Source organism: Numenius arquata, chromosome 12 (genome assembly GCF_964106895.1).
Source record: "Numenius arquata chromosome 12, bNumArq3.hap1.1, whole genome shotgun sequence".
NCBI lineage: Eukaryota > Metazoa > Chordata > Aves > Charadriiformes > Scolopacidae > Numenius > Numenius arquata.
This window is the reverse complement of record NC_133587.1, coordinates 498923-519150: the sequence shown is the minus strand read 5'-3', so window position 1 is coordinate 519150 and position 20228 is coordinate 498923. Positions and strand designations below refer to the sequence as shown.

Here is a 20228-nt window from a genome sequence, read left to right as displayed (position 1 = left end):
TGCTTAATTTTACAGGCAGACATATATTACACTGCAAGAGCTGTATGCATATCAGGTTATTTTTGTGCCCTGAATACACCAATGCAAAGTTTCTTGTTCAGAAGAAACATTCGGAATGATTTTATTTTTTTCCTTCATTGTACTGGGGGTGGGGGGCACAAGCGGGGAGATTCCCAGGAAGTCTGAAGTGTCTTCCAGCTACAGAAATGCGATCCGCTTCTGTATCTCAGATCAATCCCCTGTGTCACAATTTCATGTTGGATACACAATATTCAGAAATAGGAAGTCCAAAAAAGGAAGTTAAAATACAGACGTGCTTACACGGTGTTACTAGAGCGTACGGTGACTTGTCCCCTGCTGAGCGTGCTGGCAGCCCCCGTTCCGTGCTGCACTACAGCAGGGACACGTCTCGGCCACTGGGTTTCCAGAACCGTTTAATAAGGCTCTACTAATGAATTACTGTTTTGTTTATAAATATTTGCTACTGTGACAGATACTTCTAGAACCCTTGAGAGGAAAAAGCCACTCGCCACCTAGTCTTGGCTAAATCCCATAAGGAAACAGAATAAATCATCAAGAAAACATAATAAATTTAATAGGAAATACATGCTGTGACACGAGTAAGAGTGAGGCAAGCTGGCAGCAGTGGCTCTGTCGGAGTTACAGCATCCCCAGGTGCCACGGCTGGGCGGAGGATCACATGAGTGAGGAGCGCGACAGGAGGAGCGGTCTGTATCCTTCAATATTCCAGAAAGAAGCAGCAGTTGGTTTGTTCAATAACTCATACATGAACACATTAACAGAAATGAAGCAAAGAAAAACCCAGCCTTCTTCAGAGTAGAGTACCTTTACAAAGGTAATTAGCTCCTTCAGTAAATTCACTGTTAGTGTTTAAGTAAAAACTTAAGAACCCCAACTTGCAGGATGATGAAATGGGAAAAGCAAAATTGTTTCTTAAGAACTCTTTATTCTAGGTTGAGAGCAGTTTCAGCAAATGCTGTCCCAATTTTTAGTGGGACAAACCATCTTACTGCCTTGATTTTCCATGTAAAATAGGAAGCACCAAATAACTCCAAGCCTCTAGAACTTTTCTAGGCATTTCTAAATAGCTGTTTATAGCATGCGCACTCTGACAACACTGTGTTAAAAATTCAGGGTTGGGTGGGGGAAATGGCAGGGGAAGGAGGAAGAAGCTGCCCCAAGGACCATTTTGACATGTCAGGGACTAAGCCCATCAGTAGGTGCTCTTGGCTTTCAGGGTGGTCCTACACCCCTTGAAAGATGTGTTACCTCTGATACTTTATCTATAAGTTTGGTAACGCTTTTTTCATTTTTCCAAATCATGCACTTTTCATTCTAGCTGACCAAGAAAGGGTTTGCATTCAAACTTTTGAGACCTCCAAAACATCAGAAGGGATTTTTCAGAAATAAACACTGGTGTCACAAGGCCTAATAATTTTAAGGGAATATGTTTTGGCACCTGAATTCTTGTATGAGAAACCAAGATGTGGTTTCAAGCCCATTTCTTCCACCAAGCCGGAGCCATAGGACTCTGAAGAGGAGAGCTGAGCTGACATTTTTTTTTATACTAGAACCTAAATTTCTATCTTAAATTAGCAATTCACACCAACATCTTATTTCTAAAAGTCTTCTGTCACCTACTGGTCTATTACTAGGAATGTGATCTGAACATAAAATTTTAACAGTTTTCTTTAGAGAATTTTGTGCAGATTTTTTAGAAGCTTAATTCCAAGCACACAATTCTCCTGCTTCAAGTAACTGATCTGTGGCACGCAAACAGTCCCAGGCCACTGTAAAACAACTTCCCGCTAAAAAAGTTCAGAAAGTTTGTCCTTCTCTCTTGTCCATGAACAGAGAAGCCTCTTTTTTTAGAGGTTTAAAGTGTTTAAGAGAGATAAATGAGGCAGTGTGGAAGTTTAAGTCAGTGAATTATTCAGGCTCTCCTCACGTTTGAGATGTTTTTTTCCTCTTCTATGCAGCTATTGTTGCTTCTCAGCGAGGTTCAGTACAGGATGACCAGCTACACCGTTCAGCTTCTGTCCTGTAAACCACCAAGACAGCCTGTGCAGATTGCCGACAGCACACTGCAAATAGACTGCACCATCCTTAATAAACACTAAAGACTGTTTCACAAGAAAGTAGTTCAAACACCACTGCTAAAGCTTCCTTTTCCAACTAATACTCAGTATGTTATACTGGAAATTAACAATAATGTTAAGGAATAATTTAGGATTAACATAACAAAAATCTTGTTGAGGCCAACTTTTAAACCACTCACAATATTCAGCCTGAATTATTTTTTGATAATTAAAATGAAGCTTTAACCATGAACATAGACAGCTCCTAACGAATCCCACACCTCTCACCCAGGCTAAAGGATCAGACTTCCAAATCGGCGGGTGAGCACTGTCTGCTCTCCCCTTACTCTCCTCCCAAGCACGCAAATAACCATTCTTCAGCTGGCTGGTGGCATTGAATTGGTATTAGGTACAAAATGCATCAAAGACTCAAGTCTGCATGAAATGCCCCTCTGAACTGTGAACTGTCTGATCCTGCAGCGCTTAAAGGAAGGGTCTCACCGATGTCAGTGGGGAATGAAGTGCAATGATTTGGTTTGTTGCAACACGGACCCAATAACATAAACAAAGTCTTCACGTTCTTGGCAACAGCAAAAGTTGTTAGAATGGTCTTAGAACTTTTCAAAGCACCTCTAACAATTTTCAGTAGTTTGACCACTAGATGCTTCTGTAATTAAATACAAGCTTCCAGATTTCAACTACTCGGGCATTTAGTATGCCCGTTTTCAGCATGTATATAAAACATACTACAGAACTACCCACAGCAGAGATCAAGAGCCTGGCAAGTCAGTTAACAGACTTCTATTGCAGAGGGTAAGATGAAGATACCTCCAGAACATGAGGAGCACATTTAAGTTGCTCCAAAGCTTAAGAACTGAACATTTATTAAATGATATTTTTGTACAAATTTATAACTTTTGTGGGAAAGAATTGGTGTTGTTTAGAAGTTGAGAGAGTTATATTCTTTTCAGTTAACAAACGCTCTGGATCAATGATACGACGTGCACCTCGTTACATTTTACATACATGATACTTTACCCTTCCAAACTTGTTTGCAGGAATTAATTCCCTCTGAGAGTATCTGAAAGTCTAGTCTCTATGGTAAGCTCCATTCATTAAACAGAAAGGCATAATGGAATAAAACTTCAGTCCTGAGCTTTTTCAACAACTTAACAGAAAAAAAAGTTATTAAAAATTTAGCTGGAATGGTTGATGATCAGCACTCCAAACACTCAAAGGCTAATGTATCTCCAAATAGAGAAGCTATGTTAGGACAAAACATAATCAGTTTCAGCCAGCCCAGTGCAAGATGAAAGCAGATGGCCTAACAAATTATTAATAAAGAAGAAACCATTTTTCTTCAACACAAACGAAACAATGAACATGTGCATCTCATCCAGGGAAGACTCATTCAGCTTTCAGCTGGGGCCAACGGATCAATAAACAGTTATCTTGGCTCACAAGAACTTACATCAACAGTCTGTCATTTTAAACAGGCATGTATTAGAAAGCAGCCTCACTGCCGTGTTTGCAGTTTGAACAATCTGAAACACTGGCCATTTCCATGTTTTCCTTAACTGCAGTAACTCAAGATCAGCCCTGCAAAGGGACCTGGAGTGTGCTCTGCTGGCACCCACTGGGATCCTGAGCACAGGAAAGGGACCCTGAGGCATCAAGTCTCGGCTACGTCTGAGAAGGGCCAGATTGTTGCTGCTTCTTCAGGGTTTTGGGGTGGGGTTGGTTGGTTGTTTTTAAAGTCTACTTTTGGTGTACAGCAAATAAGCCAGGATAGATCAGAAAGCAGTTGACAAAGACTTGCTAAGATACATGGATCTCTCCCCTGACAGGAGAACTACAATAATCTCAGCACTAGCCAAGCTCTCAGTCTTGCCTAGAGTCCAGTATTTTCTTCTCAAGTCAATAAATTTTGGATAAATACTATTAAACCATTTTCATTATCTCACCGAAAAAACAGATTTAAACTCCATTTTTACCACATGGTAACAGGCAACAGCAATAATTTTCAAAGTCTGAAATTCCTTTTCCTACTAACCTACATGAAAGATATTCCCAGTATCTGAGACGTTCCTTCTCCTACTATGATCTCTCCAAGTTCAAGAATTTCCAGATTTATTACTAACCAACTGTAATAAAAGCAGTACTTTCTGTTTGACAGTTAAGATACTAAAGCACCTGATATCTTGGTATAGAATAGACTTCTGAAGCACTGTGAACACAAAATGTTTAAAAAACCTAGTTGAATTAGATAACCAGACAAATTATTTTGTAAAAAAATTGCCAGGATAAGAATTGAGATATTTCAAAGAAATTAGGGATTTCCATGACTAGCACTGTGAAAGTTCTACATTTGTTAACCTGCTTTTTTATAATTAAAAATATGCCCAAGAGCAAGCTTACTCTGCACTTTCTTTATTAGTTATATTTCCATCAAGCATTTTGTGGTACTAAAGTTTTCTGTTCATGATTTATTTGCTTTTGAGTGACAGAAAACAAGATATCCTACATCAGGCTAACACCAAACACGTATCTGTCTCTACTATGAGATGCCATGAGGACCAATGTTTCAAAGGGGCTTCAAACAGCCTTCCTTGGATGAAAATTTACTTCTTGGGCTCTCTATAAGCATGTAGCCTCTACAGCTGTGGCAGAGAAAGCATAACTGAGAATGCAGGGTGAGTAAAAGGCATGATAAAAATGTAGTCATCGGATTTCATTAAAACATAATGACCCATTCGAAAAAATCTCACTGTAATAGTTCATCTGTTGTGCTTTAGAACAGTTCTACAAGAATTTTCACTAATATAAACTAATCTGAAGTACAAGTCCTTTCACTTCTTACAAACTTTTCTGTATTTCCTTCAAAGAAAATACTTGAGATGATAGAAAACCAGATTACAAACAAAGAATAGGCATCATCAACATGACCTCATTTTGATACTAAAGCTAAACAGCGTATTTTAGTATATATTCAAGTCTATTACGCTCATTTTCTTCAAAAATGTAAAGTTTCTCCCTAGTGCTGGTAGGAAACAAAAAGTAAAAATAAATAAAATAGCACAAATGGGTATGGTCAACCTATAGTTTAATTGAAAGCGTACTAGAATGAATACAGATTAAGCTAAACACTGATTTGCTAAAAACCCTCACAGATGAAAAAGCCCAGAAACCAAGAGGTAACGATCTACATTACCATGTCTGAAGGTTACTTCCTATTTGTATTTTTGTGCCCAAAACGGGAAAACTGGGTGCACCACAGATGAAAACTTGTTCAACAGACAAACCTCACGCTACACCAACAGCATTCTCTATTGGCCCTTCCAAGTGTGATTGAAAGTGAAAGAATTTCAGTCTGCCTCTGGATGAACTCACAGTGACAACACCTGAAACGCAGGAGAAAAACTGATGGAGATTCCCCAAGAGTTTATCCGTAGGTGTGGAATGGAAGGAGTATATAAGATTGCATTATTTTTTTACTGTTTTTACATAATTTATAACACTTTAAACACTGGTCTCATAAATATAACATGAACACTTTACACATGCCAAGCAATTAAAAGCTTTCCTCAAAAACTTTTAGGTCTTATCAGAACCACTGGCAGCATCTGTTTACAGCATTTTAGTCAGTAACCACTTAATTTAGTCAGAACTACAACTAGGCTTTCTTCAACCAACACCTTAATATTAAAAAACTTGTAGGAACCAAAAGATGCCTATAAGCATATCAGTTTGCCTTAAAGTGATTAAAGTCAGCAAGAAAAAAAAGATTGTCTGTGATTTAATATCTGTTGCTTGTGTCCCCACCCCCGGCGCCTATTATCTTTAAATAAAAAGTGCAAATGGGATTTGGGGACTGGATGGACAGATTTGCCTATTATTTGTCTTCAGTTGCTTATTCTGTAGCCACCTCACATCAACTGTCCCAGCGTACTTGGGATTAGCTACAATTAAATTTTAAATAAGGCTCACTGAAGAAAAGGAAGAAATGACATCTAACTTCCAGACTCCTCCCACCCCTAAAGTCCCACAAAAGTGCTCATTTCCCTTTTACAAAAAAAACCCTAAAATCTTGATTACAAAACTATTAAACATTTCAGTTCTACCATCCATATAGTCACCTTCCTCTCAAGCAAGGCCAAAAAAGCAATGATGGATTCCCTTTGAATGCAAGAGATACTACACCTTTTGTAAGTAAACAGCTGACATTCTGATTGCAGTCTTTTCTGCGAGTGTACAGTTGTCAGATGAACTGGCCCATTTCTGTGGGACCTCAGGTGTATGAACACCAGCAGACACAGATCTAGGACTGATAATATAAACCCAATGTGAACTATTAACTGCCGAGACCACCTACTGCATAAACAAGTCTGATTTTCTAAGGGAGCAGTCAACAGCAGCTGCGCTTTGTCACCGATGGCTGTCTTCGAAGCTTGAAGCCCTTACCACTAGACGGGGGGTTGGTGTCAGTTGATGGGATTCTGCGACCTACGAGGAGGCAGAAAAAAAGATTATAACAAACATTATACTTGAAACTGAATCTAAGCATTCAGTGTATGCTTTGTGTATAAAAATGTGTCTTCAATTGGTCATAACAATGACATTCCTGCATAACAGAGGGCTGGCAGTTAACAGTCTGTGCTATGTCTGTTCGGGTTCCACAAAGAAGAGCAGAGGCAGTTTTAACTAATTTTGCTGCATTTACACTTCAGGCTAATCTAGACTTGGACAGCTAAGCCATAAAAGCACCCAGAGAATATACACTGCAGGCTGCAATACCATCTGGAATATCTTTGTTGAGAACTACCATCTTGGCCTGTATTTCCCCGGCAGATCGCCTGCACCGGGCTTAGCACAGAAGTGCTTGTAACAGCAGCCGCTTTGCTCATCTAATCAGTCTTCAGAATTGACTACTCCTGAGTGAGTATTCTTTTCTGAGGAGGATTTATGATTTTTTTCCAATAGTTTATTCAAGATCAGTTTTAGAGAGCAACTATTAAGTCAGTAAATCAAGGAAGCTAATTTACAGCACATACTTTTTATGTCAATATATTCAACTGCTTCTAAGGATCCTTTTTCTTTTTTTCCTGGTAAGTCTAATGTTTCTTTGGTTATCCCAAGCTAAACTGCCGTGCACAGACACACAAACGGATTGCTGTCCTCTTTTCACAACCTGCATGAATTAATTTTGTAATACTGTCAGCTTTTCATTCACACAAAAAAATGTCATTGTCATCCTCGCCATGAACGAGACAGAAAAGATTTGCAATTTAATTAAAAAAACCCAAGGTATCACAAAAATACTTGTGGAAAATCTACACACAATCATTGCTATTTCCCATGCAGTAATCTGGCATTTATGAATTCCTATATTTTTGAAAATGCACTGTTTTAGGGTAAGTACAAACACTAAGAGTTAGAACTTAATTCCTTTTCTCAGCTGTATAAATTCTGGATCTTCCTCACGCCACTTCCTTTCCCTTCCACAACCCTGGAAGTACTAATTGAAACATTCAATAACAAAACCAGTAAGATGACACTGACTTCTGACACGAGTGCCCTACTTGCTATTTATCCACCAGCACCACACGAGGCTTAAAATCTCTAGAAGGAATATTTAGAGGCCGTTAGACGACCAGAGATTATACAGCTCATTTTGCAGTTTGTATTCGTGTCCGACTGTAACAAATTTAAGTCAGTATATTCTCACCTAAACAGCACAAACTAATATAGTAATCAAATTTCTACTTGAACATCCTTCAGAAGAAAACACATTAACTGTTTAAATACTTACTAATTTCTATAAAGAGTTCATTAATGTTTATTGCATTTTTCGCACTTGTCTCTACAAATATTGCATGAATGGAATCTGCATAGTCTTTAGCATCTTTTTCCATGACTTCTCTGGAAAAACAAAGCAAAAACCAAACAAATTGTGAATGCAAAAAAAAAAACCCCAACCCAAACACATTATTCAAAATCTTAAGGGATATATTAAGCTTTTAAGTGTCTCATTAAATGAGTATTTTGTATTTTACCTGTTTGGCATCACACTGCTCCCTCATCCTGAAGCTGATGCTCATTCTTTACTCTATGCTATCTCCCTGCTTGAGGTACGAGCATCACTGCAGCACAATCCCAGACTAAAGGAGGCCTGAATCCATCAGACAATACTACCCTGGAGTTTGTTTCCTGCGTGCTCTGAGTGTAGGTCTGCAATCAATCTTTAGGGGGTGCTTTACTCTTCACACAAACAACAGTTTTAGACGTACCGAAAACATACTGAAGCATTAGTTCCACTACTCCAGTGGATTTCTTACAGCTGTTTACAAAAGCAAGTATCTCACAACACTGCCCAGACCATTAGTGTAGCACTGACTTTACAGGAAGCACAGAGATGCAGCTATGAACGGGAACAGATTTAGATTGAGTACACAAAAACAGAGCCAAGAAGCAGAAAACTTATTCTGCACCCTTAAGTAGGCAAGTTGATCATGAAGTATGTTTCCTTAAACAACATCAAAAAAACAAACCCCAAGGGGTGGAGAGGGGACTGGACTACACGTTGGATCACTTTACATACAATTCCTAGAAAACACAGGCTGCTTTCAGTAACAAGGGACTGAGGATATCAAAAGCACAGACTTTGCATCAGTGACTCAAATACTGCCTCTGACTAAAGTACAAGGAATCTTGCTCACTACCTTGAATAGCAATGTTTATATAAGAAATAAGTGTGTGAGACTTAATATTGCATACCTTGTATTTGTCTTCTGGTAATTTTATGCCCTATTTCTTTCAAGAGACATGCTACTTCTAACAGAAGTTACTAGAGCTCACTAGATAACTGCTATATATTAACAATTTGTAAAACTATACTAAGAACTGACTGCAGTGATTCTTAAAACACGTAACCATCTGTCTCCTTTGAGACACCAGCTGTGGTACCTTTTCCAATGAAATCTAAAAACAAGAACTTTGCCCACACTTTCTTTCTGAATTTTGGCTTATTTAACCAGGACATCAATAAAAAAGGGCTTCTCTTGTTTTTAGTACATGCCTTCTTCAAAGTTTGGCTGTTCATAAAGTTTCTCAAGAACTTTTCCTCGCTCCCTGCAACTATTTCAGCCACAGCCAATTCCACCCCAATATTTAAGCAGGGAAGGAAGGCACCTGAACAAGCAAGTCAGAAAAACTTACACAATGCTTTCCAACAGGCTGCATGTTTTTCCTAACAAAATGAGGTGCTACAGACTGACAGGAGCACTTCTTATAAAGTGAGGTAAACAGCTTGTATTACACTGTAGTTTCACAGGCAGTTCAGGCTTGTGTAACTTGGCACTGCCACCACAAAAGGTAATCCTGTCTCCCTGTAAACTCCTCATCCTGGCCCCACTGTCCCCTCTCTGTCGTGCCAGCGAGTGTTCACGGTGTGAGAAAGAAATACACTCGGACCAGTTTTCCTTTTTTTAAATGGTTAGTTTTAACCTGGATCCATTTTACAACCTGATTTACTGCCCACTCACATGCGTATTCGCACCAACAGCAGGGAGGAAGTGGGTAACACTGTCCCAGGACCGACGAAACAAATCTTCTGGCAGCAGAAACAGCTCAGACCCCCTGTGAAACTACAATGCTAGTGCTCAACGGCTTAAATGGCTCTGCACCTCTCACCTGCTCCGAATCTTAAACCTACTTAGCACTATGAACTTAAGTGAAAATCTCCAAACTGTCAACTGTTATTTACCTTACATCATTAAGATCACACTTATTTCCTGCAATAGCTACAACAATGTTTGGAGGTCCGTGCTGTCGAAGCTCTTTAACCCAGTTCTTTAATGTTGAGAAAGTTTCCTAATGTGGAAAAAAAAAAAGAAAAAAAAAAACAAAACAGAAGGAATTAAGAGTCAGAACTGGCCCATGACACAAAAACCCCAGAAATAGTAATGCTGGGTCAAGCTCAAATTTCTTACCTCTTTTGTGATGTCATACACTATGATGGCTGCTGCTGACCCTCTGTAATACATCGGGGCTAAAGCACGAAACTGAAAGACAGACACCATGCGTTATCAATCTGATCTTCCACTGACCCCCATGACTTCCTTATCATTATTATTATTGAAGAAAGTGAAAATTAGGTATAAAGTTCCCATTAGTGGAAAACTTTTCTTTACAATGATGGAGAGGCTGCGCAGTAGAGTACATAAACTTCCATGAAAGTATTGTTTTACAAAAGCCAACCAATAAATAGTCTGGGGATCAGCAGCACACCTACTGCAAAAAGCAGGAAGCCAAACTTGACCTTATTCTGACTAGATCAGAATGTCTCATTTAAAAGACTGTAGATTACAGACAAATACAAATCTGCAGGATATATGCTCAACTTCAAACACCCAGCAAAGGAAAAATAGTCAAAATTGAACTTGCTTCTTCCTTTTTAAGACACTCATGCTTTTGGACAAAAAGTAATCTCAAGAAAACTAGCATGTGTCACTGCTGATGTGAAATGTTCTGAAGTCGGCGTCAACCCGTAGCCCCATGGATCAGTCATGGCACTCTTAAATGCTAGAAATGTTGCTTTCTTCATGATCTAACTTACGGCTTTAAGGATTTCACTTAAGTTTTCCTCAAAAGCACGTTTAAAACCAAGAACCGCAAAAGCCCACAACTATGTGACCTCTTGCAAACAGAGCTTTAAAAAACACGTAGATAGTAAAAGGCTACAGTAGTTTTATTGTAATTTCAGAATCAAATCTGCAGCGGGCATATTTGCTTGGTAGTGCATTTTCAGGGTATAAACCAGGCCGGTACCTCTGTATGCACAGAGTGCTATGAACCCAGGACTGAAAAAAGTGATCGAGCACAAGTGAAATACCAATCAAGCATTCTTAATAACAGTGTGAACCAGACAACTGATCTAGCAACCAAAACCTCTCAGTAAAAGCACAGAGTAAACCGCATATAAGCATACATGATTTAGAGCTTTTGTGCACCTTATTACTCAGGGTAAAAATCATGAATAGAATACAGTTTTTCATAAAGGCTTATTCGGTTCTAATAAAATACCTATTTCCTTTTGCTTAGTACAGTTCAACTGAGAGCAATATTATAAATCATAAAAATCTTGCTATAAAGCAGAATTCCAGACCATTTACATTTGGCTCTCAAATTCTGTTTTGAAAACAGGATTTTAAACACAAAGTTCAGAATATAAAAATATTTAATAGTGGGAAAGGGAAACATGGGCAGCCATTCAATTCAGTTGGGACATAATCCCTCTCTTCCTCCTAGGTACTAAGACGTAAAGGGAAACCTATTTGGTAAACCACTACTTGGACTTGTTGCAACCTGGCTTTTTGATTATTTGAGTATTTATGTTGGGAATAAACCAACTTTCACTTGCTGATTTTGTATTACTCTCATTTCCTGCCTGCTAACACTTAGATACTTTTTTCCACCTAAGAGCAGTCAGAAGATAAAATACATTAACAAAACAGATGTTAACCAGAAACACTGAATTTTCCTCTTGCTATTTTTTCAAAGACTTCAGCTTGCCCTCCAGTCTCCAATTTGTGTTTCGACAGAATCATTAAGATAATATCAATCCAGGGAAACTGTCAAAATTGTTAGGAAAGAAGGCAAAACTCCTAACTGCTAGAAGTAATCTCCTATTGTATTGGCAGAAGGAATGAGAACAGAAAGGGAAATGAGCTGTGGGAAGTGAGTTAGTGCCCACCTTCGGACAAAGCCAGCCAGCTGGCCGCTGCCTGAAGCCATTTACAACAAGGGGTTGCCCAGTGCAGTGCAGAACTATTTGCTGCTGGGCTTTCGAATTGGAAAATAGCAAATGCTCCTCAAGAAGCCAAGACTACAAATACCATGCATTATGCATCATAGCTCAGTAGAGACATTTCAATTTCAAGAATGATGTGGACATTTTTGGTATTCCAGATCACCACGGAGGGCATCCCGTCCGTAATTCATTGTCCAGTGTGCTGCAGGACCAGAAAACTGCTGCAGATTTCAGGGCAAGGCAGGTATACAGACCATTTATGACTAGCAGTAAGTGACAGTGCTGTTCTGTTTTGGAGAAAGAAACATCTATGAAAATACTGACATCATTTCAAAGTAAACATCCTTGCTCCCATTTCACTGCTTTCCTTGGATATATTGGGGCCTCAGAGTGACACTCTCAGGTGTGGAACAGAAGCTTCACAAACAGCACACCTCTTGGGTCAGAGCCCAGGTAAGACATCTCTCCTTTTTTTATTTAAAGAAAGATATCGTGCAACTTGCATGGAAGAAAATTAAAGAGGTAATGCCCAAAGTCTAAAAAAATAAAGCCAAGGACCATGCTAGTCATGTACAGAGATGCTTCCTCAGACTGTAGTGTGCTGGAAAGCAGACTACAGCATTCTCCCATTACTTGCAAGCACAGCTAAAGGGAACAGGATGGAATGCTAATATGGAATGGATGTTTCCTGCCAAGTTGCGGCAGGCATGCTTATAAAGCTTTCCATTTAAGAGTACGAGCCTCTCAAAACTCACACTATACCTCTCAGAAGACTCACATTCCAGCATTAACATTTCAGAATGGGCTAGGATGTTCACATACAACTATTTACAGCAAGTGCTGACTGCTTGCTAGTAATGGAAGGACTTGGGTATTTCTGATAACATGGGTACTATTGGACATATCCCTGACACACGTCCCTGACACATAAGTTTGCCTTATATGGTGCTGCTGGAAGGAAATAAACTGTCATTCAAAAATCTAGAGCACCAAAATGCAATACAAATATACTTGTGTTACTTTCTAGTCACCAAGGTTGTTACCAAGCTAAAAAGCTAGCAAGTTGGTTCCACCACTGGGACTCCATAAAGACAAGTGACTCTGACCAGGGATGACCGAGCCTTTACAACTGGGGTGGTTTTGTTCTTCTTTTGGGGATTTATTTTGTTGTTGTTGTTCTTTTGGTGGTGCTGGTTTTGATTTGTTTTGTGTTGCATTTTTTTTGCTGGGGCTCTCTGTTTCTTGAGCCAATCCTGAAAAATAGTATAGCTGCATTTGCCAATTATTATCCTAAAGTAATAACCCAACCAGATCAAACTGACTCTTACCGGGGACAGTTCTGGTGTCTACCTTTGTTACAGTTATCTCACATCCTAAATAAATTCATCATGAGTAACTGACAGTTCTCACTAGTTAACAGAAAAAAACCTGCAAGAATAAGCACTGTTAACACAGCTACAATAATTTCTACCACTGTTAGTAGTACTCCATAAATCAGCTAGTTAACTAGCAACATCTTCCTTTTAAATTCTAAGTAAAAAAAATGCGTATTAATTAGCTGTGATTTCATTTGATTAGTCATTTTCTTGGAAGCTTCTGTTGCCTCCCCTCAGAAATACTCATGCTGCAGAGATCAAAACCTCGAATTACCAAATTAAAATTTAAATTTCAAAATAGAGTTCCTGACATAGCTTCTAACACTACCAGATTTGAGAAGTAAAACTTTACAAAATAATAAAAGATTAGTTATCACCCATAACATTGCTTGAAACGCTGCTTTTGAACGCCTAAACCCACATCCTACTCACATGAATAATCTTAAGACCGAAACTAACAGAATGTGCTAGCAGTCGTGTATTTTTCCAGAACCAGGGCCTCGCTTGTACTACGAAACATGATCATTCATTTCACTCGGATTCTCCTGTTGCCATTGCACTGCCTGCAAATGCTGCAGCTGAACGTTTAAAACCCAGCTATAGAAATGGTACTAGAAACAGCTGCTGGCTTCCCCTGCCTTGTTTTCTTTTGAAAGGGCACTCCTCTTTAGGGAATCTAAACCCGGGCTTTTGTTTTATAAGCTCCTCTTCTTAGCTAAACATCCTTAACTTTGTACTTGAACCACAATAACAGTGAAAAGTAAAACCAGATTTACAGCACCCTTACCTTGACAGAAACCTGCACAGAAGCAAACTTTCTGACAGGTATTGGTAAAACCAGATCACATTGTGACTTTCAGGGGTAGGGTTGAAAAGCAGCCCAAACTCTAGCCAGAACTATCACTGCAGATATTGATTCTACTCACCCGCTCCTGTCCAGCTGTATCCCAAATCAGGAATTTATGCAGCTCATTTTGATACTGTACAGTCTTGGTCATAAATGAGGCCCTGGAAAAAAAATACAGCTTATGCTTTTCAGAATATAAATACGTTCTTAAAACACTACTAACATGAACTTGTGAAAAGGTTTACATTCCAATAAAAGTGGTCCCCCCGAAACTGAAGAAGATTTTCATACATAAAGCCTGACATTAATGAAGCAAAGGGCCTCAGAGATGAAATTTCCTTTCAGAGGATGAAATGCAATAACAAAACAGAAGGACCATGAATGCAAATTACAAGCTTTTATTGTTCATAAGCTTTTGATAAAAATAAAGGATGTTATCACCAAAAAGATCACCCTTTTTATCAATATTCTTCCTAAGTGGAGGAATCATCACAGCAAACCACGTAAGTGGATACTAGAAACTTCCAGAGGGAAAGAGATCAAATCCTTTCCCTATGCATCAGCTTTTCCTATCTCTGTACTAGCATTCAGATAAACGCTGGTAAGTCCATGCTTGCGAATAAAATACGGGAGACTCATATCACTATTGGTAGGTGTTAAGAGGACAGAAATCAATAATGAGTAACTTCCTTTTTGTCTGTGCTCTGTACAGCTCCCAAATCCTGTCATTATACACTTGAGTCTGCAGAAGCTCTTGCACTTCCAGAAGACAACAAAATCTCTTCCTATGCTCCAGACCTTTTACAATAAGATACTGCAAAATATTGCAAAGTGCTTCTATGCATTACTTGATCTGCTTTACATGAATCAGTGTATTTCCCACAAGAACAGGAATTCAGAGACCTAATCTTTTACAAGATGCAGTTCTTTGCTATATCTATTACCTGTAGGCACATTTTTTACTAGAAAGTCACACACTGAATTCAAATCCTTGTAGAATAGGAAGAATCATAGAATCTCAGAATCATAGGGATCATCCAGTCCAACCCCCTGCAGAGCAGTGTCACCAGGAGCAGGCTGGACAGGAACGTGTCCAGGCAGGGTTTGAACACCTCCAGATGCCGTAATTATTTTAAGCATATGAGATCCTACGTTATGATCTTGAATATCTTTTGTGTGCTTAATTCTTGTCACTCGAAAATACTGCAGACTCCCAAACTTGTGCTACTGCCAGTTTTGGAGAGGGTGCAGGACAGGATCCCAGAGGCAGCCTGTACTGCAGCTCCTTACAGTACGCTAAGCTTGTGGGAGATTCCAAGTCGGAGAACAAGAGACTTTCAGCGTGATCAACAGCATTGAATGCCAGAGACCAGGACTCTGAACTGCAGTTTATCTCAGGTATTAAGTACCACCTGGGTATAGATTTTTAATGACGTCCACAACACTTTAGTAGTTAGTATAACTGGGGTCTTTCAATGTCATAGGAGGACAAAACAGCTAGCTACGTTTAAAATAAAGAAAGGGAGCAATTACACAACGCTTTCCACCGTTCAGAGGTAACAGTCTCCCCATTCCTTAAGCTCAGATGATTTGCCAAACAGTATGTCAATCTCAAAAGTTGATTACTCTTTTAAGAAGCCAAATACAAGGTTGCAGCACCCCTAAAAAGAAAGAGTCTAACTGCAGTGCATTTCAACACGATTAACTAGATGATGTATCTTAGCAATGAGTAACGGAAAATAAAGCAATAGAAGTATCTGTTGTAAAGCACAGTAAAGACTTCCACTTCTTTAAGACTTCTGCAAATTAAGCATCAATTCTGAATTCTCTAGCCAATATGGAAACAATTTCCTAAATCATAGATTCTCACTGAAAATTTATCTTACTCAGCTCTATAAACCAAAATGGAACAGGAACAGCTGTGTTGCTGTAATTCACATCACAACTAAACATATCAAATGGTAGCTGACAATAGAGGTTAAATCCTAGTTGAAATTCTTTGACATGTGGAAGTTTTCATTGTGAAACACATCAATTAAAAAAAAAAAATCCAAATGAACAAACAGCTTGACACTTTTTGGGTCAACAAAAGCCTCCAAACTAGAACTACCCTCAAGGACTTCCAGTAAGAAAACAGGCATTATCCCTACTGAATTTCCTAGCTGCTTCTCCCGTGAACAAGATGTACCTGAAAGTAGTTTTATACTCATTCTTAATTCCTTGGTGCTATAACAGAAGACTAGACATTCTGGAGTACGTAGAGATACATGCTGCTCAGGCAAAGCAGAGCTGTCCTGAACTCTGACAGTGTTTCTCCAGCTCCCCATATCTGAACCCGAATGATGAACATTCATGACAACATATGATTGCTCAGGTAATTCTAAGAGGAATGGGAACAGGACAAGAAACTTAAGATTGTATCTTATGCACTCAAAAGCCCAGGAGTAACCAAAGAAACATTCTCAGCTTTAGTTTTGCAAGAAGCTCAAAACTCCTCTCTAGGTGTGAACTTTTGATACAACTTGAAGTTAAACATTTAAGACAGCCTGCGCCCCTAGTTATGCAAACAGCAATATGACTACTGTCTTCACATCACTTTTGTGGTCCTCCAAAAAAGAACCTCTATTGTAGCTAATTTGACATTAACTACGAAGGTCCAACCCTTGAACATCTAAGAAAACTACTTAGCGATTTGTCTCAAAGGCTACCTTTGTTAACAGGGAAATTAAAATAAAAGCATGCTTCCTGCGGACCATCCTGCAATTCGATACCAGTATTTACACTCGAAAAAAAGAGGTGGGGAGTGTAGGGGGGAGGAGACAGAGATATCATGGGAGCCACGTTTTTTTTAGAAGGACAGGATGAGACACAACTTTATCAGCAGGATCTTTTCTGGTCAAAGCTGTAGTAGAGCCTGTGTGACACCTGAGACAGGAAGCTGCGCTGACACCCCGCACACACTTCTCAGCACCAAGTAAAGTCATGTTCTCCCGCAAGTAAGGAATTACTTCTGAGCAAAGTGAAAAGGACTTAAAAAGAAATAAAAAGATCCAATCAAGAATTCCTGATGCTCCCCCTTCCTTCTATCCATTTGAAGATTTGAGCTCAGTAACATTGCTACTCTGAGGGTCAACTTTCAAACATCCTTAGCTGTGAGACCAACTGCACTAACAATTTCATCAGTTACTTACGAGCGCGTGTATTGCATACCGATGTATAACATTAAAAGGAATAATATGTGAAGAGGACTACAGCCTGAATTAGTATGTTAACTACCTTCAAAAACCTAGGAGACTTGTTATTGTACTGGACTCTTAAAAAAAAACAACAAGCCTTAAAAAAATAATCATGTAGCTGCATAATAATTAGACTTGGAAATTTAAGAGTAGTGCATGACAAAAGCACGTTGTTTCTTTAACAGAAGCACCTATAGTGTAATTCATTCATAACCCAGGACTCTTAGCAGCAGTTTGTTAACTTGGATTAACAATACAAAACGGGTGCAGATCTGACACATGACAATGGAAGCTGCAGGAGTGGAAAACATACTCCTGTGCTTCCCAAGGCAGCTCAGGGGAGAATTAAGGCTCCACTCATGTTTATCACCACACTTAGCTGCCACACATGGAGAATCCTCAAGTGATGTTATTCAGGAGGTACAAATACATATTAATACAATTTGGATTTATTCTTGAATAAGTCACGTTTACTTTATTCGGCTTCTTACCCTATTGTTGGGTTGATGTTGGGATCAAAGCTATCTTCTACAAATCTCCACACGATGCTTGATTTGCCCACACCAGTGTCCTAAAGAACAGAAATAGGTGAAAGAGACATGAGTTACTATAAACAAATTACTCTTTTTGTCCTCAAATCTTGCAATACACTGTGCACGAATAACACATTCCCACAGAGAATCTTACAGAGGTTAGATTCTGAAATACTTCTGGTACTATATTTGCTTAGTAGAAAAATGAAAGGTCTGCGATAAGTTACAGTTTTCTAAACAAAATTTTTAAGATGTTTTTATGAAGGACTCTAAAAATCTGCATTCATGGTTATTATCATTTGTGCCCAGGGCAGGGGGGTTGGAACTCAATGATGTTTAAGGTCCCTTCCAACCCAAACCATTCTATGATTCTATCAGTTATTCAAACTTTTTCTTCTATTTTTTTCCAAAGCTATGCACAAATTGCATTTGAACAGGAGTAGGGAAAGACCGTCTACCATTTTTAGTAAAATATACAGCACCTGAGTATGGTACTCCATCTTTGCAAGCCAATGGAGCACATTAAATTACACAAGTGTGACACACGCATTTCAGCCTCTGAGTAATGCCGTCCCACCCTGCTTAATGAAAGGCTTGAAATTTCTTCTGTGACACACCTGAAACGTTTCTAATGCAACCCTATAGAACTATAAATGGTAAAAGAGGAAACGTAACATGAAAATTTTGGGTCATGTACGTATTTGCATCACTGACTCCATAGTTTAAAAAAAAAAAAATCTACAGAAGGCGTATTTAGGAGTGAAATAACAACAAACTACCAGCAGTAAAACTGTTCTCAATAGCAGCTAGACATTTTAAATGGGCATTTAATTACAAGAGGTGAAGACAAACTTCTTGCTCTGTATCTCCAGAGCCGTTAAAATTTCAAAGAAAAAAAACCCCGAGGAACCGCTTCATTGAAAGTGAAGTTGTACGCCATTCATGCATTTTCTTGAATCTTCTGAATATCGAAGTAAATTTGGGTACAGTATGTATGCTTTTGTTTAACTTTTTCAAGCTATTTTCCTCTCAAGGAAAAGCATGTTATTTCTGTTCTGTATTTTATAATGTTTCTGGTTTCAATAAGCAGCACAAATCTTGAAAAGCGATACACAGATGCAGCTCACGGCTCCAGTAGCTCAAGGGCCAGTCTTCCTGGATGCTCGTTCTCCTTTTCTCACACGAGGAAGGGTTTCCCGGGTCAGGCGAACGCCAAGGGCGGCTGGTAGTTACCCCAAGCGCCTCCACAGCCGGAGGAGCACAGAAGCAGGCAGTTTCCCCGCTGACAGGCGATGTGGCCATCCCGGAGCAGGGCACGGCGCTGGGGTCACTCTGCTCCCCACAGGAGGCGGAGGAGACGCCCCCTCTCCGCCCTGAGGAGATCCGGAGGGGCCCCCGGCCCAGGCCCAGCCAACGCACGGCTTCACAGCCTTCAATTCTTTTTAAGCTTCTACTTTGGTTAGCTTCATGTCTCCTTCTTCCACCACCCACAACACTTCGGGCACTTCCAAAACCAACATATGTTCTTTTTAAAAAAAAAAGTTCAGGCCCCTCCCTCTCTCCCACGAGTTTCATTTCAGGTGCTGGTATTTATTTACTTAGTGAGCTCGAAGCCCAAAACAGCTCGCGGGGAGGAGGGAAGCACGCGCTGGATGCTCGCGCTTCCTCCCTTCTTTAAAGGAAGGGACGGAAAGAAGAGGAGGGGTGTTCGCCTCTGGAAGACGCCCCCGCGGAGGGGAAGGCCCCTCCGGCCGCCCGCTCTCCTCAGGGGCCGGGCCCACCGTGCGCCCGGTGAGGGGAGCCCCGCGCTCGGACCCCTCCGGGGCTCCCGCCACCAGAGTGGGCCTTCCGAGCCAGCCCCTCAGCAGCCCCGCTCCCTCCCTCCCTGCCTGCCGCGGGGAGGCCCGCGGAGGGCCGGCCGCACCGCACTTACCCCCAGAAGGCAAACTTTCAGCTCCCGCAGAGCCATGGCCGGACCGGCTGCGTCTTTAGCGAGCGCCTGACACGCAGCGCAGAACGACCATAGCCCTTCCCGAGGCAGGCGTGCGGCCTGCGGGGCAGCCCTCGCCTCCCCGCGCCGCCGTTACCAGCGCACCTTCCTCCCCGGGCTCCGCGGACGCGGCGCCATCTTGGGCGGCCGCCGGCGTCACCTGACCGCGCCCCCGCCCGCCGCGCTTTCCCCCGCTCGGGAGCCGACGGCGGGGGCCGAGGGGCGACTGGCCCCCGGCAGCGCCCGTGTGTCGACCCGGCGGCGTTCCGGCTGCGCGGGGTGACCCGGGGGCAGGAAGTGCCGGCGGCTCCTCCCTGCGCCCTCTCGCTCCCTCCTCCT

At 40.6% G+C, this 20228-nt stretch overlaps 1 protein-coding gene across 1 annotated transcript; it reads right to left on the bottom strand.

Annotated features, from left to right (window-relative positions):
- Window positions 1-5186: 5186 nt before the first annotated feature.
- Window positions 5187-20038, bottom strand: RAB22A (RAB22A, member RAS oncogene family). Its single transcript, XM_074157024.1, has 7 exons — window positions 19833-20038; window positions 17858-17937; window positions 14210-14291; window positions 10088-10159; window positions 9862-9968; window positions 7909-8018; window positions 5187-6602 (listed from the first exon to the last, which is right to left on the bottom strand). The coding sequence occupies exons 1-7, from the start codon at window positions 19866-19868 to the stop codon at window positions 6505-6507; spliced, it is 585 nt and encodes a 194-aa protein (XP_074013125.1). The 5' UTR covers window positions 19869-20038; the 3' UTR covers window positions 5187-6504.
- Between the last annotated feature and the right edge of the window lie 190 nt (window positions 20039-20228).